Raw genomic sequence first — 25,365 nt, 5'->3', positions numbered from 1 at the left:
ATGTCTGCTTCGCAATTCCCTCCGATTGTTGGACTTACACCGTAGGCTGATTCTGCAATGCAGCACAGTGGGGCGCAAAGCCAACCAGGGACCTTGTCACAACCTAACATTTTCTTTTCCAGGCGATTAAAGCTGCGCTCATATGTTTAGCCGAGATACCGACTTCAAGTGAAAGCGCAAAACAAAGGCTTGCTGACATCTTGATAATGATTACCAGGGCTCTTCAAGAGGCACGAACGGTTCGAATTCAAGGCAGGTTTGGTTTCAGGGCTGCCACAGCGATGAGCACAGACGCTTCTTCAGGAATTCTCACAGAGAGACAGGAATTGATTCTCAAAGAAACAAGGCAGGAAGCCAAGCTAGAGAGAGGCTTCCAGAGACCAGCACTTCCTATTACACGTGTTCAGGCTTCTGTTAGAGAACAACCAGGAACACTTCAAAGAAGATTTCGTTATCCCATTTCTCACTCAAATACACGGTTTTTTCGGAGATACCCCCGGTCCTCAGCCCCCACAAGAAGACAGCAATTCGGAAGAAGGAGGAACCAGAGCAGTTGGAGCAGGAGACCAGGGGTGCGTAAACAATTTTAGGTCCAGTTCACAAGGAAACAGAGCAGAGGAGGCACATTGGAGGGAGAACCGCTTTGTTACTCTCAGCATGGAAGCGAATCGGAGGAGAGAAATTGATAAGCAATGGAGTGCAGGCTATGTGGAAAAGCAAGCAGTCCAGGAAAGCTCTCAGCAGAGCCCAGTTCAGAGATGGAGCGTGTCTTCTCAACCAATAAAAGATCGAGGAATTCAAGAAAATATTAGAAGAACAGTTACGAACAGAAGTTGTTATCCCAATGAAGCAGAGGGAGGTCAAACACAGAAACAATGTATTTCTCATTCAAAAGAAGTCAGGCAGCTGGAGACAGATTCTCGATTGTCGGAAACTAAACGCAGCAGTGAAGAGAACACATTTCAAGTGCGACGGAGAAAAAACAGTCGAACGACTAATAAGACGGAAAGATTACGCAGTATCCCTAGACTTGGAACAAGCTTATTATTTAATTCCAGTTTCAAGAGAACAAATTCCTTATCTTGCTTTCAGATTCATGGGAAAAGACTACTCCTTCAAAAACATGCCTTTCGGCTTTGTGGATGCACCGCGCCTGTTCACACACATAATGAGGAAGGTGACAGCGGAGATAAGAAGAAGATGGGATGTCAGAGTCGTTGCCTATTTGGACGATCTTCTTTTTCTGCATCAAGATCAAGAAGTCTTGAAGAAAATAATTCAGGAAATCATCTCGTTTCTAGAAAGCCTTGGCCTTCTGATAAACAAAAAGAAATGCAACCTCATGCCGAGTTCGCAGTTCAGCTTCCTTGGATTCGAATGGAATACAACCAGCTTCGATGTGTGTCTAACGGAGGAAAGAAGAAAGGTAGTGCGAGAGCTGTGTCACAAGTGGGAGAGAAGGTGTTTAAGAGCCAAGACCGTCAGAGTGAAGGATTTCGCATCATTCGTGGGAAAGCTAAGTGCAACGCGCTTCGTTCTTTCAGACGCATCTTTACATTTCCAATCCATCTACAAATTGTTGCAGAAAGGAGTTACGACAGGCGGATTGGATGGAATGATGAAGCTGAATGCGTCAATCCTCCTGCAGATAAGAAAATGGAGATGGATGTTGATGAAGAACCCCAGACGCAGACTAACTCCAGTGTTTATTCCAGAAGCAGTGCTAACCACAGATGCATCAGAAAGCTCCTGGGGAGCAACCCTCAGACTAAACAGAATGTCACTAGATTGTCACAGTCGTTTTCCATTCGCTGTGAAAAACCAATCATCCAACTTCAGAGAACTAAAAGCTGTGGAACTTGCCCTAACACATTTTGCACCAATCCTAGCAGAGAATCGGATTTCACAGTTGCAACTTCGTTCAGACAACTCAGCAGTTGTTTTCAACGTGAACAGATGGAATGCAGGAAGGAATCTCCGTCAAACACTCAAAAGGATATGGACATTGAAGGAGAAACTGAAGATAGTCCTGAGAGCAGTTCATCTCCCCGGATTGCGAAACACAAGAGCAGATGCTTTGTCCCGCCTGGAAAGAGCAGGAGATTACAGCATTGCAGACAGCGAGCTCAAAGAAATCTTGTCTGTTCTTCAAGTTACTCCAACGCTGGACGCCTTTGCAGCTCAGCACAACCACAAGGTCGATCGTTGGTGCGGAATTGGAAGCCCATTGGGAGAAGACGGTCTAGCATATCCATGGAAGAACGAGTGCGTTCTGGCACACCCCCCAGTTCCCCTGATTCCAATGACGATTCGGAAGGCACAGAAGGAGAGAGTACCAGTAGTATTACTCCTGCCGAACTGGAGGGGGCAGAACTGGGATGTGCTATTGGAGAAGACGCCTCATCGGACATTCGAATGGAGGAGTCTGAGAACAGTACTGAGAAAGGGTCCATCAATGGCAAGCACAGGTGCATGTCTTCCTCCAGGCAAGTTAAGAGTCATATTGATCAATCCACAGAGTTAAAGGCGAGAGCTGGTGGAGAAGGGCTTTGGAAGAAAGATCTTTCCCATTTTCATTGGCAGAGGAGTGCATATCGGGAATTGCTCAGTCGACGTGGGATGGATATTTATTCGGCTTCGCACACTTTGGAGAACAGTGGGAAAAGAGTGATATGGGCATAATTCAAGAGGATATTCACGAGTGGGCAGCTCGATGTTCCAGTATATTTATTACACTTAGAGACAATGGAATGAAGCTGTCATGTTTGCAGCTCGTCCGCTCAGCAGTTTCATTTTTCACAAGCTTGGTTTACAACACAAATTTAGGGGATATTCCGATAATAAAAATATTGTTTAGAGGGTTTAGAAGAACAGAGAGGACAAGAAAAAAGAAGGTCCAAGAAATTTGGAATCCGAAGACCATTCTGACATTCTTTTCTAAGCTTGGAGAAAATCAAAGCTTGAGTTTCAAACATCTAACAATGAAAGCCATTGTGCTCACCATGTTATTCACTGCGTGCAGGTTTACAGAGTTGGAAAGAGTAGATATGGAACAATCCAGATTCGAGCAGGAAGGAATATATCTAGACACAAGGCTAAAAACATCTCTTAATCGAACAGAGGATGCTGTTCCTTTTTTAAATGAAAACCCTTCAATTTGCCCAGCTTCGGCCATTCAAGTTTTGTGGGAAGAGATAAAGAAAAGAAAACCAGATGGAAATAAATTGTTTTTAAATACCGAAACTTTTTATCCTCTTGCAGTGAAAAGTATTAGACGATTGGCAAAGGAGACGTTGAAGGAAGCAGGAATTCCAGGCCATTTCACTCCTTATTCAATAAAGGCTGCAACGCTTTCAACGCTAACGATGTCTGGAATTCCACCAACTCAGATTGCGAAGTTTGCCAGTCTTTCCACTAGAACAGACACTTTGGTGAAGCATAATGTGAAGGCCAGTCTTGCTTCAACCTTGGGGAAAGTGATTGCCTCAACTATGAATGTTCCCAGTGAAGAGTTAGCAAACAATTCGTGTGCAGAAAATGGTGTCAAGATGTGCGTCAGACCAGACAGAGACTAGAAGAACAAAAAGGAGAGACGAGAAATGGAATCTGGGATGGTACTGAGGGATAAGAAGCGCCTGATGAAGCCATGTTTGAGTGAGGAAGAAGCTAAAAATTCTGTTGAATTCCCTTCTAGAGTAGACGAGCCTGATGAGGAGATGGAGGAACAGAAGTCACTTGGAGAACAATTCATTATTCGAACAAGATCACAAGCAAAAAAGGAGGAAGAGAGCAACAACGCAAAGAAGACGCACACTGAGGTAGTAATGATGGCTTCATCATCCAACTAATTGATTCTCTCAAACAAGAGAAGGAATTGATGAAACACTTTCTTGATAATTAAGGTGCTTATGCACTTTAATTAAAAAAGAAAGTGGAGAATCAATTCCTTCTCTTTGCCCACCACCGTTTTCACTCCCACCCTTTGATGTTCTGTTTTCAAAACTGTTCGTGTTTTTTGCAGTTCCTTCTCTTTGCGCCTTTTGGTTTCATAAGCGAAAAGTGGTTTTTATCCAATTCACCAAAACATACAAATGGGCGACTGACCCATAGATTGTGGAGTCTCTCAAACAAGAGAAGGAATTGATTCTCCACTTTCTTTTTTAAAATTTTTGTATGAATGCGATTGGAAAACAAAGAGAAAGATAGAACCAAAAGACAAACTCTGATACCAAGAATCAACAATTATAAAAATCATTCCAAATTATTTTGAAACAGATGAAAAACAGAACAATTCAAAGATAGTTGGTTTTGTTCAGAAAATTGTCATTTTCTTTTGATGAAAAAAAGTCAGTGAAGAGATAATACGAAAATTCTCATCAAAATTTTCATGGGTGATTATTGTTGAAATCATATGTTAATTTAAAAATGAAGACAGCCGGACAGTTTCAAATAAAAAAATGTATTCATTAAAAAAGAAATGTTCAACACATTGATGTTTATTAATAATGACAATATGAGAGACAAAAGAAAGACACTGAATCGAAACGGTGATGTCATCTCTATTTTTATTCATTTCTTTCACAGAATGATGAATTTGCAAATTGATAAATTCAAGGGGGAAATAATGATTTCAAAAATAATCACCCATCTTCAAATAGTGGGGAAAAAACAAAATATCCCACAGTTGAAAAACACTTTGTTGTGAATAATCTCCATAAACAATAATGATGGAATATAAAATAAAAAAAAATCTTGTATTTTTAAAATCGATTTTTTCTTGATTTTTGGTGTCAATCAAAGGATGAAACTTTTTTTGTATTTCATTCAAAAGAAAGATAAAAAACATACTATTTATGAAACTCTATATGAATTAATAATCAATAATAACATAATATTATTCAATCATGAATGTCTTTTTTCCTGGAATTTGAGTTTTTTCTTTTATTCTTTATGTTTCAATATATAAATCCAAAATTTGCAAAAAAAAAAACCATTTCAACAAGACATTCATATTTCTCAACATTAATTTTATTTTATTTCAGAAAAAAATTGAAATTGTTCAAAATATTTTTTCCATTATTCCCATCATTTATTCGAAACTTTGATCATGCAATATGGTTATTTTTTATCAGAAAAGATATGAATAAGATTTAAAAGATAAGTTTTTTTAATCAGAATTGAAACAGAATTTTGCTCAGTGACTATACTTTTGTTTTTAAATATTTCAACATTTTTGTTTCATATGGGTGATTCTTTTTGATTTCACATTCTTCGTAACACAATTTTCAAGTTGGACAATTTGTCACAAATGCTTTTAATTAAATCTGATTATTTTTTTTATTAAAATCAAATATGAACATTTTTTGTCTTTCTATGACAACATGCATTTAAAAGTCAATAATTTGAAAGCATCAAAAACTTTTTTTTAGAATATTTATTTTGCAAATAACTGTGAAAAAGAAAATAATTCACACCACGAAAAATGCCATAATTTCAAAAATAATCACCCATAAATAAAAACCAGCCAATCCACCTTTCGAAAAAAAAAATAAATTTCCTTTCAAAATAACATTTGAGTTTTTGTTCGTTTTCTTTTTCTGCAATATCGATCTTTCAATAATGACACTTTATTGATATTAATGAAATCATTTAATTAAAATTGGTTCGGAAACAAAAATAAAAACAAAAAAAGAAATGGGTCATTCTTATTGATAAGTCGCAAATGTTTTATTTTTGGGTTTTATGAAATTGAACATTTTTTGACCAATTATTTCTTTGAATACTGTAATCTTTGTCACATATTAAATTTGAATTCAAAAACCTATTTGATGTGAGAAAAAGTGCATGAGGGAGAAATCTGATTGAATTTTTACAAAAAATGATCAAATAAGGAACATTTTTATAAAACTTAAAAATTAAACATTTGCGACTTTTCGAAAAGAATGACCCAAATGATGAGAATTGATATTTGATTTAATTTTTTATCGAAAGATCGAAAAATTAATCAAAAATAAAAATTTGTCAAAATTATTGATAGCTTAACATTTTTTTGAAATTTGTAAATAGAGAAACATTTTTAATTTTAGAAAAAATTATTTTCTGCAGATTGAGTCCACCAAGAAAAAATGAACTAATTTTTGAACTGAAAAAAATAGAATGAGATTTTAACAAAATTGTGCATTGAAACAAATTCGCAAAAATTCAACAAGATTGAGTTGATGTCATTGAAAACAATAAAATCATACAAAATAATTCACATCAAAAACCAATTGATACTTATTCTTGCCCTACAAAATAAAAGGACTGCTCAATGATGAAGATAAATGAAATGAATAAGAGTTACTGGATAAATTTTCAATGAAAACAATTATTGTTTCATTGATAAAACTTTTAAGATATCATTTTGAATTTTTAAATTCTTCAACAAAACTGTCTTTTTTTTTTCGTTTCTATTCACAAAGAAATTTGCATTTTATTCTTTGAAACACAAAAATTTCAATTATGAACTTTTTTATTGAAATCTATTCCACAGAAAAAGAATTTAAGTTCAATTTTTTTTTCTTCTTTCGTAATTTGATTATTTTGGATAGTTCGTTAATTATTTTGATTTTCTAATTTTCAAGGATTAAGATTTGATTGATTAATAAGATTTCGTTAATCTCAACTCATTTGTTTCATTTCTTTTTCAAAATATTTCAAACTTTCCAATATGGAAAATTTTTCAATTCAATAATGTGTTTCACATTTTTATTTGAAAATTTCATTTCATGTGAAAAATGTTTGCATTTTAGAAAAATTATTTTGATATTTCACAAAAAATCAAATAATTATCGTGAAATGATGAAAACCTGTATTTGAACACAAAACCAAACAAAATTTAAAAATATCAAAAAAAAAAAAAGATTTCAACAAATAATACATAACTTTTGAGATATTATCTTTCTCCATTTCTCATTTGACAAATTTGCTTCTAAACTCAAGTGAAAATATTTTTTCTTTCATAAAATACAACAACAACACTAGGCGAAGTTCCCGCAGCTGAGTTGCAATCAATCTTCAAATGGCTCATTCCCAAATGGCCACTCGTCAGACTGAACAACGCTCCTGTAGATGAAAGTGCTCCTGTTCCAATCGAACTTTTATCTTTGCCCGTCCCAATGATTGAAACCTTCTTTTCCCCAATATCAATTGTTGCTGTCTCGCTTGTGTGATTCCCATCCATCAGTGTGATTGCCAAGCTTATCTGTATTTCACACATCTCGAATGCCTTCTTCACTGTTAGACACGGATTTGATTCATTTGCCCCACACAGCTCATATGAATCAATCCCATTCACTGACACATAAATCATCTTATCCTTCAGCCAATTCTTTTTTGATGTTTGGTTATATGTCCAGGCACCTGCATTCGAGTAATTATACGCATAGCACATTCTCTTCTCATCTGTGTTCGTTGTGTAACATTCATAGAACGGATTGCCTGAATTCAAAAATACATTATAATAATCTGCATAGATTATGTCATGCCCATATGGAATTGAAGCCGTTCTGCACTTGCATTCATGGAAGAAAAGGAAATAACAATAAATCACGTCAGATGGTGCTGTTTGTTTGTATGGCTCCAAATGTAATCCTCCTCCAGTTGACATCGCAGAACATGAAATAAACTGAATGCTCCTCATTTTGAATTGATTAGGAACATTGTAACAACGCATGCCTCCACCATAATAATTTGTAACCGAACATGAAGTGAAACTGCAGTCAAACACACACGCACTCTCCCCTCCTCCATTTTCTTCTCCAATGCATCCTGTTCCTGAAACCTTGAAATCATTAAGATAAAGTCCTCCTCCATGGCTATATGCTTTGCAATTCTGGAATTCACATCCGCTGATCCGAACACAAATTGTAATTGTTAAAATGCACATCCCTCCTCCAATCCATGTTCGAGCAGTGCATGAGTCGAATGTGTTATTTGTAATATCAACCGATTTGATGTTGTAGCAATGAATGCCTCCTCCCGAATAATACGCTTCACATCCGCTGAACGAACAGCATTTCACTGAAAGCGTTCCAGACGATAAGCTGAACATGCAAATTGCTCCACCATTCGAAGAGCCATCGGCGTATGAGCTAACTTCTCCAGTAGCCTTCGATCCGCTCCATTCACACCAAGTGAATGAGTTTGCTCCATTGAATGTTTCGTTCTGCCTCCCTGGCTGTTTCTTATTAGTTTCAGTTCCAGTGCATTCAACATTTCTTGTCCGACAACACCCAACGAATGAAGTGTTTGAGGCAGTCAGAGAAACCAATGGATTGTTCAGAGAGGGAACAATTCCGCCATCATATGCATCACACACTGATGAGAAAGGGCAGCTGTTCATCAGGCATGTGGTTTGGGATGACGTAGTGGTTGAAGGTGAATAATCTGAAGATGCTGTTGAAATATTGAAAAATGTTTATTTGGAGAGTGAAACAAGAGATATGGAATGTGATGAGATAAAATTGGAAAAAAGAAGAAAAGTGTGATTCGCTCACAGAAACTCTTCATTTTCCTATTTCTTCTTCCGCTTCTGAAATGCATATTCCCAAGAGAAAAGCATCTTTTTCCCTTTGTTCCGCTAAATGGAAACGGCATTCAAATGTTCTTCGTCATTAACTTTCCTTAAAATCCCCTTTTCTTCTGGGATCAAATTCTGCCTTCTCTCCTCATTCTATTCACTTCCATCGCTTTTGAAGGCTTATACAAACGTCCCTATTATCAATTGAAAAACATATTTAATATTACAAAAATCTTAAAAATATACAAAAATATTAAATTGCAAAAAAATTTCAATAATAAATATGAAAAGCCCCGTACCATTTTCTTTTCACCATCTTCCGCTTCTTCTTCTCAATTTTTCTTGAATTTCTTCTTCTGCTGCATCATCAATTCCTTGATCTCATTTTTGACTTTTAACAAGATTCATCGTATATGCCTTCCAAAACCTTCAAAAAAATATATCTTCTTCTCTTTTCCTTTCATTTATATTTTGCGTCCGCTCACTCCACCAAACGCCCTCCAATTATTATCTCCAGATTTCTTTTAATGCATCCAACATCCCCTCTTGACATATTCCTTGTTCATTCATTGCCATTGAGCAATCCTGCAAAAATCCTAATTTCATAAATAATAATATGTGAAGAAAAATTAAAATAATTTTAAAAAAAATGCAAACCTATATCTTTCACAATAACCACCTTTTGCTGACTTTTTCTTTCTTCTTCTTCTTCTTTTTAAAATATTAACAAAAGCTCAATCCTCTGTTCTGTTTCCACCCAAATAACCTCCACAAATTCCATTCCATAAAAAAACAAGCAATGAAGAAGATTCCATCCAAAGAATCCCTTCCTATCTCTTGCCAAAATCTTCTTCTTCTTCTCTCCATTTCCCCCCAAAACAACAACAATACCATCCCACCAAATATCACAATCCCTGTCTCCCCAGCTCCCATTCCCCTTCTTCCAACCAATAAAAATAAATATCTCCATTTCTTTGTATGTCTCTGGCGCAAAACATCTTCTCGTGGTCAGCACCTCATCTCGATCCATCCCTGTCACGAATCCATCTCCACACCTCTAATGCAAAGTGCCAGTGCTGATGTTCCTTCTTCCCGTCTTCCTCTGCCTCCGCCTCCAACACTTGCCCCGCAAATGAGAGGCGCGACCAAACTGTCCTTTCAATAAAAAATAAAAAAAGATAAAAAAATATCTCTCACTTTTTTTTCCCCTTCAACCCCGCTTCTCTTTCTTATCAAACATAAGCCCACAAAAACTTTTCCACCTTGCTCCGCCTCATATGAACTCCTCCTCTCTCTCTGCATTTGAAAATAAAAAAAAATCTCCTCCACATATCTCTCCATTTCTCGTCCTCTCCTCCAATAAATATATTCCATTCGCTTCACCCATCTTCTGCCCTTCTTATCTTCCCTCTTATCCCACCTCCAACACATCAAATTCCTTTTCTCAAATAATAAACACAATTCCCACACCTTCCAACTCACAAAAATCGAAAAAACAATCCCTCCAAACCTCATCCCAATCCATCTCCCAAACATCCATTTTGCCTCTGAAATATCACAAAAATACCTCTTTTCCACAAAAAATACCTTTAATCGTTCCATTCCCTCTCTAAACCCTGCCTCCTCCAAGAACTCAACTCCTTCACCCCACACCACAAATCCATCCTTTTACAACCACATTGTCTTCATATGCCCATTCAGCCACGGCACATCGAGTTGTGCTCCTTTTCTTTTGTGGCTCTTATTCGTTATGGAAAATGATCAAGAAATGTCAAACGCTCAGAAACTGTCAACGGGGTCAGATTCCGAAGCTAAAACAAAGGCAGATTGACTAAGTGAAATATTTCCAGTGAAAAGGTTGAGTATTACAAAAGAATATCTGTTTGATGGAAGATGAAATTGTTCATTTTGATTGTTGGAATACTGGGGAGCAACAATATTTTCGATGGAAATGCAGAATTTTCAATGTATGTATTTTATATTTTTCTGTTGATTGTGAAGATATTTCTATCCGTATCCTCTCCAAAGTCGTGATTCAGACAACTTATAAAAAATGGACAATCTATTCTTTGCAGAGCAGAACAGCGAGGAAGGGAGCCAAATGATACCTTACAAATATATTAGAGCCTGAATGTATTTTGTCATAAATATTTAAGTGACTTATTATAGACTCAGCATGCGCGATGGATAGAAATTTGATGAAAAATGAATTTTAATGGAGCAGAAATCAACGGGGTCGAAAGACATCCAAGGCCAAAAGGAAGAACAGCCAAATTCAATGAAAAGGGAACGTTTTTAAAAAGAGGAAGAGGACATTTTCATTTTTAAGTTTGTTGGGGAGATTGGGGCAAATGACTGAAACAGGAGATTAGAGACAGCTGCAGCAGAACAAGGTGCCTTTCTTGGGATGAGAAGGGCAAGACATTGCTTTTATGGACTGAGGGGAGCGATGGAACTGGATTAGATTACTTGGGTTGAGAGGCGAAAATACGAGAAAAACGGACAGTTTGGCGTTATACAAGCAGCTGAGGAAAATTACAGGCAAAATGGATTTGAGTCATTTTGCCTTTGTCTTCAGCCTTATGTCATCGAAGGGTTATCCATTGAATCAGAGAACGAGGCCGTGATGCTGAGAATATCTTCTGACAGAAGGTATATAGTATTCAAACTTGACAATAACATCGCATTCACCATCTTCATCATCTTCATCTCTATCATCGCCATCATCGCTGTCATTATCTTCTTCTTCATTAAAAATTTTATTGAAGCATTTTTATTATTTGTGTATTATTTGAGTGGAATCAGCGCCAAGAATTGGAAAAAAGCAAATTTTTTGAAGCAGAACAGAATCGATTTCATTGATGTTGAGATTGGCAGCGGAAACAGAAAAGGCGAATTTTGTTGGCAGAAAAGAACAATAATTTGAGAGGCTTTTGAAGAAGAAGAAAGTGTGTGAAGATTGGCAATAAATATATTTCAGAGTTTGTTTTGTATTATTTTTTTTCTCCAATTTTTCACATATTTATTTTATATTTTTGAGGGATTAAGATTTATGGAAGGATGTTTTCAGGGAATGAATGAACATGGGGAAAAGAGCACATTGGATGCATTTCAGAAATCAGGCAACACAATTTTTTTGAGAATATCGAAGAATGAGCCAGAGGTATTAAATGAAATGAATGGAAGAGGAGGGCTTTGAAGGTTTATGTTGAATTTTGAAAAAGAAGAAGGGGAATCAACAGAAAAGAATAATCGGAAAATTGAAGAAATGGCTGAAGAAGAATTTTGACAAAAATTCGAGAAGAAGAAGGAGGAGGAGAAAAGGAAGAAGATTGCAAAAAGAAAATGGAACTGGTTTTTCATATTTTGTATTACATTTTAAATATTTTTTATATTTTTTCTTTATATTTTTAATTGATAATAGGGACTTTTGCATGAATATTCAAAAGCGATGAATGCGAATGGAATATGGAAAAAAAGCAGAAAATTGAAACAAAAGGTAAAAAAGAGATGTGGGGAAGCCATGATGATCAGAAGGGGAAGAAGAAGCAGAAAAATGAGCACAGCCATATTGAGATATTTTGCAACGTTGTGCTAAAGGCGTTGAGAAGAGAAGGTTGCGTTGAAGAAAGAATTTCAGTGAATGAATCGCGTTTCTCATCTTCTTCCCCATTCTTCTTTTCACCTTCCATTCCCCTTATATCCCTCTTTCATTTGACATTTTTCAATATTTCAACAGCATCTTCAGATTGCCCATCTCCAACAATTACGTCAACCCAAACATCAAGTTTTATGAATAGTTGCTCATTCTTGTCTGTTAATGATGCATATGATGGCGGAATTGTACCTTCACTCAACAATCCCTTGGCTTCTTTAACTGCCTCAAACACCTCGTTTGTGGGATGTTATCGGACAAGAAATGTTGTTTGCGAAGGAACTGCAGAAGTTCCATTGAAGCCAGACAGACAGAATGAAACATTCAATGGAGCTAATTCATTTATTTGGTGTGAATGGAATGGATCGAGTACGACCGGAACAAGCGATTCTATTTCAGATGGAATATCGAGTGGCGGGGCAATCTGCATGTATGGCCAATCAAATGCCACTGTTTCTATTAAGCACTGCTCATTCAACGACTGCTATGCCTATTATGATGGAGGGGGGGTCATGTGTGCAAAAATCAAATCGGTTGAGATTATTAACAACACGTTCAACTCATGCACCGCAAAAACTTGGGCTGGTGGAGGGATGTGCATTTATACGATTTCAACATGTGTTCGGATCAGCGGATGTGAGTTTCAGAAATGTTCTTCTTATGGCTGGGGAGGAGGACTTTATCTCGACAATTTTCAGGTTTCAGGAACAGATTGCATTGGAGAAGAAAATGGAGAAGGGGAAAGTGCGTGTGTGTTTGACTGCTGTTTCACTTCATGCTCAGTTACAAATTCGCAAGGTGGGGGCATGCGTTGTGCCACTGTTCCTGCAACGCAATTCAAAATGAGGAGCATTCAGTTTTTTTCATGTTCTGCACGGCAAGAAGGTGGAGGATTGTGTTTACATCCAAATCGAGCAACATCACAGAAAGATGTAATTTATTGTTATTTTTTGTTCTTCCATGAATGCAAATGCTCTGCAGCCACTCCATATGGGCATGATGTGATGTATTATGATTACTACAGTGTATATTTATCTCAAAATAATCCGTTCTATGAATGTTACACCACAAACACAGATGACCAGAGAGTGTGCTACGGATATAATTATACGGATTCTAAGGGTTGGACATATCAGCACACAGATAAGAAGGATTGGCTGAAGAGAGGGATTCTCAACCGATTTGTGGCAGTGAGTGGAGGTGGTGAAGAAGAGTTATGTGGACTGGATGAGTCAAGTGCATGCCGAACCATTGGTGTTGCAGTTGAAAAGAGCGTGATCCAGGTGAGCCTGTCAGTCACGCTGATGGACGGGAATCACACGAGCGAGACAACAACTATTAATATTGAGACAAAGAAGATTTCGGTCATTGGGAAAGGCAAAGATAAAAGTTCGATTGGAACAGGAGCCCTTTCATCAACTGGAGCGCTGTTCAGTGTGACGACAGGTCACCTTGGTTTATTGCACATGAAGGTTGATTGCAACTCAAATGCAAATCCTTCTTCGCCGAGCGTGGTTGTGGTGTCTGATGGGGGTGGGTCACTCTCGTTGGAGGATGTTGTGATCACCACGAGTAAAACAGGAGACTATGTGATGTCGTCGTCAGTGTTTGTGGTGCCGCTGTCGCAGCTGTCGATGGTTGATGTGGAGATAACAGATATGAATGTCTCAAAATCATTGTTCTCTGAGCCGGATCTCTCTTCTTCTTCTTCTTCTACTTCTTCTTCATTGTCGTCATTGTCGTCATCTGCATTGTATCTGACAGCCACAGCATCAGGAGATAGCGTGCTGGCGAATGTGAAGGTGACGAATGTGAAGTTGACTGAAGGAGATGGGGTGGTTGTGGCAAAGAGTGTGAAGGCAGGAGAGACGTTCGGGATGATGAGCACGAGAACAGAAGGGGGGCAGAGTGGTTGTATGTTTGGGAAGGGCGATTTTGAGATGAATTTTTGGTCACATGTGAAATTGGAGGGAAGAATAAAAAATCATAAGTGCGTTGCGATTTTGTTTCTGTTTTGCTGCAACTCGTGCAACCCACATAAAATAAGCACCATCACTGCTGCAAAACTCGAAATCTCCTGTTTTATCGAGGAGCAGAAAATCGGGTTTATTTGTGAAAAGGAAAGGAAGAAAGGTGAGTAATTTGATGGAACATGAACGATTTATTTTTTCTTTGAAAAAAAAAGAGTATTCGAATTATTTTGCCATTTTCGATGTTTTGCAGAAACAAAAAGTGGACAAGTTTCTTTGTTGAATCCTTCTTTTTTTTTTTCAATGAAAAAATTCATATGATTTTTATTTTTTCATTCATTAGCCAACTGCTTTTGAATGATTTTTTAGACTACAATAGTTATTAAAAATATATATCGATCTTTTCTTTTTTATTCTTTTTTTTTCAAATGAGATTTTCACAACATTTTTTTATTACAAAATGAAAAAATCAAACAGTTCCCTTGTTTGAAAAGAAATATGAAATTTCGGAACAAACTGTTGAAGAACTTCAAAAATGATTTGTTGATGAACAAACAAGCAAATGGATGAATGAATGGATGAATGGATGAAAATATGGAAAGGATGAAAATTACCAGACAAGAGCATTTTCACAGCAACTGATGAATGAAAAAGGAAAACGATAACTTTTTTTTTGTATTTTTGTCAAATAATATCAAACTCTTCTGATTTATCAATCATTCATTTTCATTTTGACAGGGAGAAAAAATGAAAATAATTATTCATTGAGAAATCAGAGGAATTAGAAAATGGGTTTTATCATGATTTTGATGAGAAACATTTATCAAAATGAAAAATATGAATCAAAAAATAAATGAAATCTTTTTTATTAGAAATGATTATTTTTCATTGATATTTAACTATATATCCTTTTTTATATCAACCATAAGGCACTCATTGGCTTTCAAAATCATGATTTCAAAATTAATCACCCATATTGATTTTTTCCGAATTGAATGTTTGTTTTTTGTTTATTTTGTTTTCTTCTTCTTTTTTATCAAAACAAATTATTCTTTCACAAAACGATGAAAAAGAAGTTTTTGAAATTCATCAACACCGATTCATTTGTTCTTTTTATGTTTTTGTTTTCCAATTTCAATTTTGATAGTTTATTTTGATGAGGGAGGTTGTTCATCTTATCTCACAAGTTTTCTGTCAAAAACGTCGATTTGAAATTGAGATTGGGACACTTTGAAATGGACACTTGAAAGTGATAACAACATTGTGACAGTTCATTATTTGACTTTTTCTTTCTCAAATATAAAGTCTTATTAATAATTGACAAGCCTATTTCACTTCTATTGAATATTCACAAATCAATCTCGAAAAGCCGCGTGATTATCCATTCTCCAAATCATTTTCTGATCTCACAAATCATTTTCCATATTCATCTCGATTATTTCTTTTCATTTGGTTCTATATTTGTGGATTTGATTTATTATCTCAATTATATCATTATTCTTTCTGAAAAGTCGCTAATGAAGAAATCAAAATGTTATTTGTATTATTTCAAAGGTTTTTGATCAAACTCATGAAACAACTCAAGTTGATAGAAATAGAATATTCATTATTTCAACAAAACTTTTTATTTTCGATTTAATAAAAAGTTTAAAAGTGAAAATGATAAAAGAATAAGAAACGTTCGACATAGCATGAAAATTTCGCGTTTGAGATATTTCAAAAATAAATCATTATAAAATAAGATAGAAAACCGAATCCTTATTTTTTTAACCAAATGAAAAGTAATAATCGAGATGAATATGGAAAATGATTTTTGAGATCAGAAAATGATTTGGAGAATGGATAATAACACAGCTTTTCGAGATTGATTTGTGAATATTCAATAGAAGTGAAATAGGCTTTTCAATTATTAATAAGACTTTTTATTTGAGAAAGAAAAAGTCAAATAATGAACTGTCACAATGTTGTTATCACTTTCAAGTGTCCATTTCAAAGTGTCCCAATCTCAATTTCAAATCGACGTTTTTGACAGAAAACTTGTGAGATAAGATGAACAACCTCCCTCATCAAAATAAACTATCAAAATTGAAATTGGAAAACAAAAACATAAAAAGAACAAATGAATCGGTGTTGATGAATTTCAAAAACTTCTTTTTCATCGTTTTGTGAAAGAATAATTTGTTTTGATAAAAAAGAAGAAGAAAACAAAATAAACAAAAAACAAACATTCAATTCGGAAAAAATCAATATGGGTGATTAATTTTGAAATCATGATTTTGAAAGCCAATGAGTGCCTTATGGTTGATATAAAAAAGGATATATAGTTAAATATCAATGAAAAATAATCATTTCTAATAAAAAAGATTTCATTTATTTTTTGATTCATATTTTTCATTTTGATAAATGTTTCTCATCAAAATCATGATAAAACCCATTTTCTAATTCATCTGATTTCTCAATGAATAATTATTTTCATTTTTTCTCCCTGTCAAAATGAAAATGAATGATTGATAAATCAGAAGAGTTTGATATTATTTGACAAAAATACAAAAAAAAAGTTATCGTTTTCCTTTTTCATTCATCAGTTGCTGTGAAAATACTATTGTCTGGCGTTTTTCATCCATTCATTCATCCATTTGTTTGTTTGTTCATCAACAAATCATTTTTGAAGTTCTTCAACAGTTTGTTCCGAAATTTCATATTTCTTTTCAAACAAGGGAACTGTTTGATTTTTTCATTTTGTAATAAAAAAATGTTGTGAAAATCTCATTTGAAAAAAAAAGAATGAAAAAGAAAAGATCGATATATATTTTTAATAACTATTGTAGTCTAAAAAATCATTCAAAAGCAGTTGGCTAATGAATGAAAAAATAAAAATCATATGAATTTTTTCATTGAAAAAAAAAAAGAAGGATTCAACAAAGAAACTTGTCCACTTTTTGTTTCTGCAAAACATCGAAAATGGCAAAATAATTCGAATACTCTTTTTTTTTCAAAGAAAAAATAAATCGTTCATGTTCCATCAAATTACTCACCTTTCTTCCTTTCCTTTTCACAAATAAACCCGATTTTCTGCTCCTCGATAAAACAGGAGATTTCGAGTTTTGCAGCAGTGATGGTGCTTATTTTATGTGGGTTGCACGAGTTGCAGCAAAACAGAAACAAAATCGCAACGCACTTATGATTTTTTATTCTTCCCTCCAATTTCACATGTGACCAAAAATTCATCTCAAAATCGCCCTTCCCAAACATACAACCACTCTGCCCCCCTTCTGTTCTCGTGCTCATCATCCCGAACGTCTCTCCTGCCTTCACACTCTTTGCCACAACCACCCCATCTCCTTCAGTCAACTTCACATTCGTCACCTTCACATTCGCCAGCACGCTATCTCCTGATGCTGTGGCTGTCAGATACAATGCAGATGACGACAATGACGACAATGAAGAAGAAGTAGAAGAAGAAGAAGAAGAGAGATCCGGCTCAGAGAACAATGATTTTGAGACATTCATATCTGTTATCTCCACATCAACCATCGACAGCTGCGACAGCGGCACCACAAACACTGACGACGACATCACATAGTCTCCTGTTTTACTCGTGGTGATCACAACATCCTCCAACGAGAGTGACCCACCCCCATCAGACACCACAACCACGCTCGGCGAAGAAGGATTTGCATTTGAGTTGCAATCAACCTTCATGTGCAATAAACCAAGTTGGCCTGTTGTCACACTGAACAGCGCTCCAGTTGATGAAAGGGCTCCTGTTCCAATCGAACTCTTATCTTTGCCTTTCCCAATGACCGAAATCTTCTTTGTCTCAATATTAATAGTTGTTGTCTCGCTCGTGTGATTCCCGTCCATCAGCGTGACTGACAGGCTCACCTGGATCACGCTCTTTTCAACTGCAACACCAATGGTTCGGCATGCACTTGACTCATCCAGTCCACATAACTCTTCTTCACCACCTCCACTCACTGCCACAAATCGGTTGAGAATCCCTCTCTTCAGCCAATCCTTCTTATCTGTGTGCTGATATGTCCAACCCTTAGAATCCGTATAATTATATCCGTAGCACACTCTCTGGTCATCTGTGTTTGTGGTGTAACATTCATAGAACGGATTATTTTGAGATAAATATACACTGTAGTAATCATAATACATCACATCATGCCCATATGGAGTGGCTGCAGAGCATTTGCATTCATGGAAGAACAAAAAATAACAATAAATTACATCTTTCTGTGATGTTGCTCGATTTGGATGTAAACACAATCCTCCACCTTCTTGCCGTGCAGAACATGAAAAAAACTGAATGCTCCTCATTTTGAATTGCGTTGCAGGAACAGTGGCACAACGCATGCCCCCACCTTGCGAATTTGTAACTGAGCATGAAGTGAAACAGCAGTCAAACACACACGCACTTTCCCCTTCTCCATTTTCTTCTCCAATGCAATCTGTTCCTGAAACCTGAAAATTGTCGAGATAAAGTCCTCCTCCCCAGCCATAAGAAGAACATTTCTGAAACTCACATCCGCTGATCCGAACACATGTTGAAATCGTATAAATGCACATCCCTCCACCAGCCCAAGTTTTTGCGGTGCATGAGTTGAACGTGTTGTTAATAATCTCAACCGATTTGATTTTTGCACACATGACCCCCCCTCCATCATAATAGGCATAGCAGTCGTTGAATGAGCAGTGCTTAATAGAAACAGTGGCATTTGATTGGCCATACATGCAGATTGCCCCGCCACTCGATATTCCATCTGAAATAGAATCGCTTGTTCCGGTCGTACTCGATCCATTCCATTCACACCAAATAAATGAATTAGCTCCATTGAATGTTTCATTCTGTCTGTCTGGCTTCAATGGAACTTCTGCAGTTCCTTCGCAAACAACATTTCTTGTCCGATAACATCCCACAAACGAGGTGTTTGAGGCAGTTAAAGAAGCCAAGGGATTGTTGAGTGAAGGTACAATTCCGCCATCATATGCATCATTAACAGACAAGAATGAGCAACTATTCATAAAACTTGATGTTTGGGTTGACGTAATTGTTGGAGATGGGCAATCTGAAGATGCTGTTGAAATATTGAAAAATGTCAAATGAAAGAGGGATATAAGGGGAATGGAAGGTGAAAAGAAGAATGGGGAAGAAGATGAGAAACGCGATTCATTCACTGAAATTCTTTCTTCAACGCAACCTTCTCTTCTCAACGCCTTTAGCACAACGTTGCAAAATATCTCAATATGGCTGTGCTCATTTTTCTGCTTCTTCTTCCCCTTCTGATCATCATGGCTTCCCCACATCTCTTTTTTACCTTTTGTTTCAATTTTCTGCTTTTTTTCCATATTCCATTCGCATTCATCGCTTTTGAATATTCATGCAAAAGTCCCTATTATCAATTAAAAATATAAAGAAAAAATATAAAAAATATTTAAAATGTAATACAAAATATGAAAAACCAGTTCCATTTTCTTTTTGCAATCTTCTTCCTTTTCTCCTCCTCCTTCTTCTTCTCGAATTTTTGTCAAAATTCTTCTTCAGCCATTTCTTCAATTTTCCGATTATTCTTTTCTGTTGATTCCCCTTCTTCTTTTTCAAAATTCAACATAAACCTTCAAAGCCCTCCTCTTCCATTCATTTCATTTAATACCTCTGGCTCATTCTTCGATATTCTCAAAAAAATTGTGTTGCCTGCTTTCTCAAAAGCATCAAATGTGCTCTTTTCCCCATGTTCATTCATTCCCTGAAAACATCCTTCCATAAATCTTAATCCCTCAAAAATATAAAATAAATATGTGAAAAATTGGAGAAAAAAAATAATACAAAACAAACTCTGAAATATATTTATTGCCAATCTTCACACACTTTCTTCTTCTTCAAAAGCCTCTCAAATTATTGTTCTTTTCTGCCAACAAAATTCGCCTTTTCTGTTTCCGCTGCCAATCTCAACATCAATGAAATCGATTCTGTTCTGCTTCAAAAAATTTGCTTTTTTCCAATTCTTGGCGCTGATTCCACTCAAATAATACACAAATAATAAAAATGCTTCAATAAAATTTTTAATGAAGAAGAAGATAATGACAGCGATGATGGCGATGATAGAGATGAAGATGATGAAGATGGTGAATGCGATGTTATTGTCAAGTTTGAATACTATATACCTTCTGTCAGAAGATATTCTCAGCATCACGGCCTCGTTCTCTGATTCAATGGATAACCCTTCGATGACATAAGGCTGAAGACAAAGGCAAAATGACTCAAATCCATTTTGCCTGTAATTTTCCTCAGCTGCTTGTATAACGCCAAACTGTCCGTTTTTCTCGTATTTTCGCCTCTCAACCCAAGTAATCTAATCCAGTTCCATCGCTCCCCTCAGTCCATAAAAGCAATGTCTTGCCCTTCTCATCCCAAGAAAGGCACCTTGTTCTGCTGCAGCTGTCTCTAATCTCCTGTTTCAGTCATTTGCCCCAATCTCCCCAACAAACTTAAAAATGAAAATGTCCTCTTCCTCTTTTTAAAAACGTTCCCTTTTCATTGAATTTGGCTGTTCTTCCTTTTGGCCTTGGATGTCTTTCGACCCCGTTGATTTCTGCTCCATTAAAATTCATTTTTCATCAAATTTCTATCCATCGCGCATGCTGAGTCTATAATAAGTCACTTAAATATTTATGACAAAATACATTCAGGCTCTAATATATTTGTAAGGTATCATTTGGCTCCCTTCCTCGCTGTTCTGCTCTGCAAAGAATAGATTGTCCATTTTTTATAAATCGTCTGAATCACGACTTTGGAGAGGATACGGATAGAAATATCTTCACAATCAACAGAAAAATATAAAATACATACATTGAAAATTCTGCATTTCCATCGAAAATATTGTTGCTCCCCAGTATTCCAACAATCAAAATGAACAATTTCATCTTCCATCAAACAGATATTCTTTTGTAATACTCAACCTTTTCACTGGAAATATTTCACTTAGTCAATCTGCCTTTGTTTTAGCTTCGGAATCTGACCCCGTTGACAGTTTCTGAGCGTTTGACATTTCTTGATCATTTTCCATAACGAATAAGAGCCACAAAAGAAAAGGAGCACAACTCGATGTGCCGTGGCTGAATGGGCATATGAAGACAATGTGGTTGTAAAAGGATGGATTTGTGGTGTGGGGTGAAGGAGTTGAGTTCTTGGAGGAGGCAGGGTTTAGAGAGGGAATGGAACGATTAAAGGTATTTTTTGTGGAAAAGAGGTATTTTTGTGATATTTCAGAGGCAAAATGGATGTTTGGGAGATGGATTGGGATGAGGTTTGGAGGGATTGTTTTTTCGATTTTTGTGAGTTGGAAGGTGTGGGAATTGTGTTTATTATTTGAGAAAAGGAATTTGATGTGTTGGAGGTGGGATAAGAGGGAAGATAAGAAGGGCAGAAGATGGGTGAAGCGAATGGAATATATTTATTGGAGGAGAGGACGAGAAATGGAGAGATATGTGGAGGAGATTTTTTTTTATTTTCAAATGCAGAGAGAGAGGAGGAGTTCATATGAGGCGGAGCAAGGTGGAAAAGTTTTTGTGGGCTTATGTTTGATAAGAAAGAGAAGCGGGGTTGAAGGGGAAAAAAAGTGAGAGATATTTTTTTATCTTTTTTATTTTTTATTGAAAGGACAGTTTGGTCGCGCCTCTCATTTGCGGGGCAAGTGTTGGAGGCGGAGGCAGAGGAAGACGGGAAGAAGGAACATCAGCACTGGCACTTTGCATTAGAGGTGTGGAGATGGATTCGTGACAGGGATGGATCGAGATGAGGTGCTGACCACGAGAAGATGTTTTGCGCCAGAGACATACAAAGAAATGGAGATATTTATTTTTATTGGTTGGAAGAAGGGGAATGGGAGCTGGGGAGACAGGGATTGTGATATTTGGTGGGATGGTATTGTTGTTGTTTTGGGGGGAAATGGAGAGAAGAAGAAGAAGATTTTGGCAAGAGATAGGAAGGGATTCTTTGGATGGAATCTTCTTCATTGCTTGTTTTTTTATGGAATGGAATTTGTGGAGGTTATTTGGGTGGAAACAGAACAGAGGATTGAGCTTTTGTTAATATTTTAAAAAGAAGAAGAAGAAGAAAGAAAAAGTCAGCAAAAGGTGGTTATTGTGAAAGATATAGGTTTGCATTTTTTTTAAAATTATTTTAATTTTTCTTCACATATTATTATTTATGAAATTAGGATTTTTGCAGGATTGCTCAATGGCAATGAATGAACAAGGAATATGTCAAGAGGGGATGTTGGATGCATTAAAAGAAATCTGGAGATAATAATTGGAGGGCGTTTGGTGGAGTGAGCGGACGCAAAATATAAATGAAAGGAAAAGAGAAGAAGATATATTTTTTGAAGGTTTTGGAAGGCATATACGATGAATCTTGTTAAAAGTCAAAAATGAGATCAAGGAATTGATGATGCAGCAGAAGAAGAAATTCAAGAAAAATTGAGAAGAAGAAGCGGAAGATGGTGAAAAGAAAATGGTACGGGGCTTTTCATATTTATTATTGAAATTTTTTGCAATTTAATATTTTTGTATATTTTTAAGATTTTTGTAATATTAAATATGTTTTTCAATTGATAATAGGGACGTTTGTATAAGCCTTCAAAAGCGATGGAAGTGAATAGAATGAGGAGAGAAGGCAGAATTTGATCCCAGAAGAAAAGGGGATTTTAAGGAAAGTTAATGACGAAGAACATTTGAATGCCGTTTCCATTTAGCGGAACAAAGGGAAAAAGATGCTTTTCTCTTGGGAATATGCATTTCAGAAGCGGAAGAAGAAATAGGAAAATGAAGAGTTTCTGTGAGCGAATCACACTTTTCTTCTTTTTTCCAATTTTATCTCATCACATTCCATATCTCTTGTTTCACTCTCCAAATAAACATTTTTCAATATTTCAACAGCATCTTCAGATTATTCACCTTCAACCACTACGTCATCCCAAACCACATGCCTGATGAACAGCTGCCCTTTCTCATCAGTGTGTGATGCATATGATGGCGGAATTGTTCCCTCTCTGAACAATCCATTGGTTTCTCTGACTGCCTCAAACACTTCATTCGTTGGGTGTTGTCGGACAAGAAATGTTGAATGCACTGGAACTGAAACTAATAAGAAACAGCCAGGGAGGCAGAACGAAACATTCAATGGAGCAAACTCATTCACTTGGTGTGAATGGAGCGGATCGAGGACGACCGGAACAGAAAATACATGGGAAGACGTTGCTTCAAATGGAGGGGCCATCTGCATGCACAGTCAATCAAACGCATCAGTTTCTATTAAGCACTGCTCATTCAATGATTGTTATGCCCATTATGATGGAGGGGGAGTTATGTGTGCAAAAATCAAATCTGTTGAAATTGAAAACAACTCATTCAACTCATGCACCGCGCAAAATCAATGTGGTGGAGGGATGTGTATTTATGTGATTTCATCATGTGTTCGGATCAGCGGATGTGAATTTCGAAACTGTTCTGCTTATGGCTGGGGAGGAGGACTTTATCTCGAAAATTTTCAGGTTTCAGAAACAGGATGCATTGAAACAGAAAATGGAGAAGGGGAGAGTGCGTGTGTGTTTGACTGCAGCTTCACTTCATGTTCAGTTAAAAATTATTATGGCGGAGGCTTCTTTTGCCGATATGTGCCTGAACAATTCAAAATGAGGAGCATTCAGTTCATTTCATGTTCGGCATTAAAAGAGGGCGGGGGATTTTGGCTTTATCCTGCTCAATCAAAAGTACCAAATGACGCATTTTATTGTTATTTTTGTTCTTTCATGAATGCAACTGCTCATCCAATCCCCCTTATGGGCATGATATGATATATTACGATAATAACAATTTATATTTATCCCAAAATAACCCGTTCAAAGAATGCTACACAACAAACACAGATGACCAGAGGGTGTGCTACGGATATGATTATTCGAGTTCAAAAAGTTGGAAATTTCAGTACACAGAAAAGAAGGATTGGCTGAACGAATGGTCGAAGATTCTGTTTGTGGGGGTAAATGGAAGCGACTCGAGTGGGCTGTGTGGAATGGGCGAGTCGGCACCTTGTAAGACGCTGAGACATGCAGTGGAGACGGGTTTGGAAGAGCTGAGCTCATCAATCACGCTGATGAAAGGGAATCACACAAGCGAAGCAACAACGATTGATATTTGGACAAAGAAGATTTCAGTTATTGGGAAAGGGAGGACGGAGAGTTCGATTAGAACAGGAGCACTTTCATCGATAAGAACGCTATTCAGTGTTTCGACAGGTCATCTGGGGATGAGAAAGCTGAAGATTGATTGTAACTCAACAGAAGGAACTTCACCGAGTATGGTTGTAGTGTCTTATAGAAGTGGAACACTTTCACTTGTGTCAAGAAGCGAGTTGGGCAAATTATAAATGGAGAAATATTTATTTATTTTATTAAAATTTCTTTTTGCTCGTTAAACAAAAAGAAGTGACTTATTTATTTTGTAATAATCAATTTTATATGAATTTTATTTTGTTTTTCTCCTGCATATTTAACAAGAAAATAGTTTTTGTTTTCTGTTTTAGTGATTGTGATTGTGATTGAAATTCTATTTTTGTTTTTGGGATTCTTTCTTTTCTTGATTATGCTCCATTTCCACTTTTTTGTTTCGTGTTGAAAGGCTTTGTGCAGCGGGGGGAAAAAAAATCAAAAATAAAAAGTAAAACAGAAAGAAAATGTGTTAAAGAGCTCTTTGACATTCAGGCAGAATCAAACATTGGAGATCGAGCTGGCTTGCTCCAGTGATTCCTTTTCAGTGTCCATTTGTTGAACACAGAAAATGGTGATGGCTCTTTGTGTGTGAAAACCTGTGGAGCATGAGATGGCAAAGCTCCCAGCTGTGAAAAGACAAAGCTCATTCAAATTCGAATGGAGAATGAAAAACGCATCAGCGTTGGCAAAATGGTTTCCAATGTGAAAATGAAGTTTTTGTCTTTGACAACAAAATGGAAAACAATGAACAAACACATGCAACTTCTAATTAGAGTATATTTTCATTGAGTCCTCAAATATCACTTTGACATTTTTTTTTTTTGTTTGATTTTTTTTTGAAACTTTGAAAATCTTTTTCTGTGGTCTTCAATTATTTGTGGTTTGAATTAAAAAAATAAATATTAA

General features: G+C 36.3%; 6 protein-coding genes across 6 annotated transcripts; 4 read left to right on the top strand and 2 right to left on the bottom strand.

Annotated features, from left to right (window-relative positions):
- On the top strand, window positions 1-2,682 carry MONOS_14940 (uncharacterized protein; the record flags this gene model as incomplete). The annotated part of the gene is made up of 3 exons (XM_067867783.1): window positions 1-41; window positions 218-413; window positions 508-2,682. 3 exons carry the CDS (start codon window positions 1-3, stop codon window positions 2,680-2,682), a joined length of 2,412 nt encoding a protein of 803 aa, XP_067733072.1.
- A 299-nt stretch (window positions 2,683-2,981) lies between these two features.
- MONOS_16666 (uncharacterized protein) lies at window positions 2,982-3,575 on the top strand (the record flags this gene model as incomplete). The annotated part of the gene is made up of 1 exon (XM_067869555.1): window positions 2,982-3,575. One exon carries the CDS (start codon window positions 2,982-2,984, stop codon window positions 3,573-3,575), a length of 594 nt encoding a protein of 197 aa, XP_067733071.1.
- A 24-nt stretch (window positions 3,576-3,599) lies between these two features.
- On the top strand, window positions 3,600-3,848 carry MONOS_16665 (uncharacterized protein; the record flags this gene model as incomplete). The annotated part of the gene is made up of 1 exon (XM_067869554.1): window positions 3,600-3,848. The coding sequence occupies one exon, from the start codon at window positions 3,600-3,602 to the stop codon at window positions 3,846-3,848; it is 249 nt and encodes an 82-aa protein (XP_067733070.1).
- Window positions 3,849-6,976: 3,128 nt separating this feature from the next.
- On the bottom strand, window positions 6,977-8,092 carry MONOS_16721 (uncharacterized protein; the record flags this gene model as incomplete). The annotated part of the gene is made up of 1 exon (XM_067869601.1): window positions 6,977-8,092. The coding sequence occupies one exon, from the start codon at window positions 8,090-8,092 to the stop codon at window positions 6,977-6,979; it is 1,116 nt and encodes a 371-aa protein (XP_067733069.1).
- Window positions 8,093-12,028: 3,936 nt separating this feature from the next.
- Window positions 12,029-14,574, top strand: MONOS_16615 (uncharacterized protein; the record flags this gene model as incomplete). The annotated part of the gene is made up of 1 exon (XM_067869509.1): window positions 12,029-14,574. One exon carries the CDS (start codon window positions 12,029-12,031, stop codon window positions 14,354-14,356), a length of 2,328 nt encoding a protein of 775 aa, XP_067733068.1. The 3' UTR covers window positions 14,357-14,574.
- A 2,416-nt stretch (window positions 14,575-16,990) lies between these two features.
- Window positions 16,991-18,362, bottom strand: MONOS_17147 (uncharacterized protein). The gene has a single exon (XM_067870039.1). It carries the CDS (start codon window positions 18,347-18,349, stop codon window positions 17,213-17,215), a length of 1,137 nt encoding a protein of 378 aa, XP_067733067.1. The 5' UTR covers window positions 18,350-18,362; the 3' UTR covers window positions 16,991-17,212.
- Window positions 18,363-25,365: the final 7,003 nt, after the last annotated feature.

Source organism: Monocercomonoides exilis, assembly GCF_001643675.1.
Source record: "Monocercomonoides exilis strain PA203 chromosome Unknown scaffold8-1962414, whole genome shotgun sequence".
NCBI lineage: Eukaryota > Preaxostyla > Oxymonadida > Polymastigidae > Monocercomonoides > Monocercomonoides exilis.
This window is presented reverse-complemented; position numbering and strand designations above follow the sequence as displayed.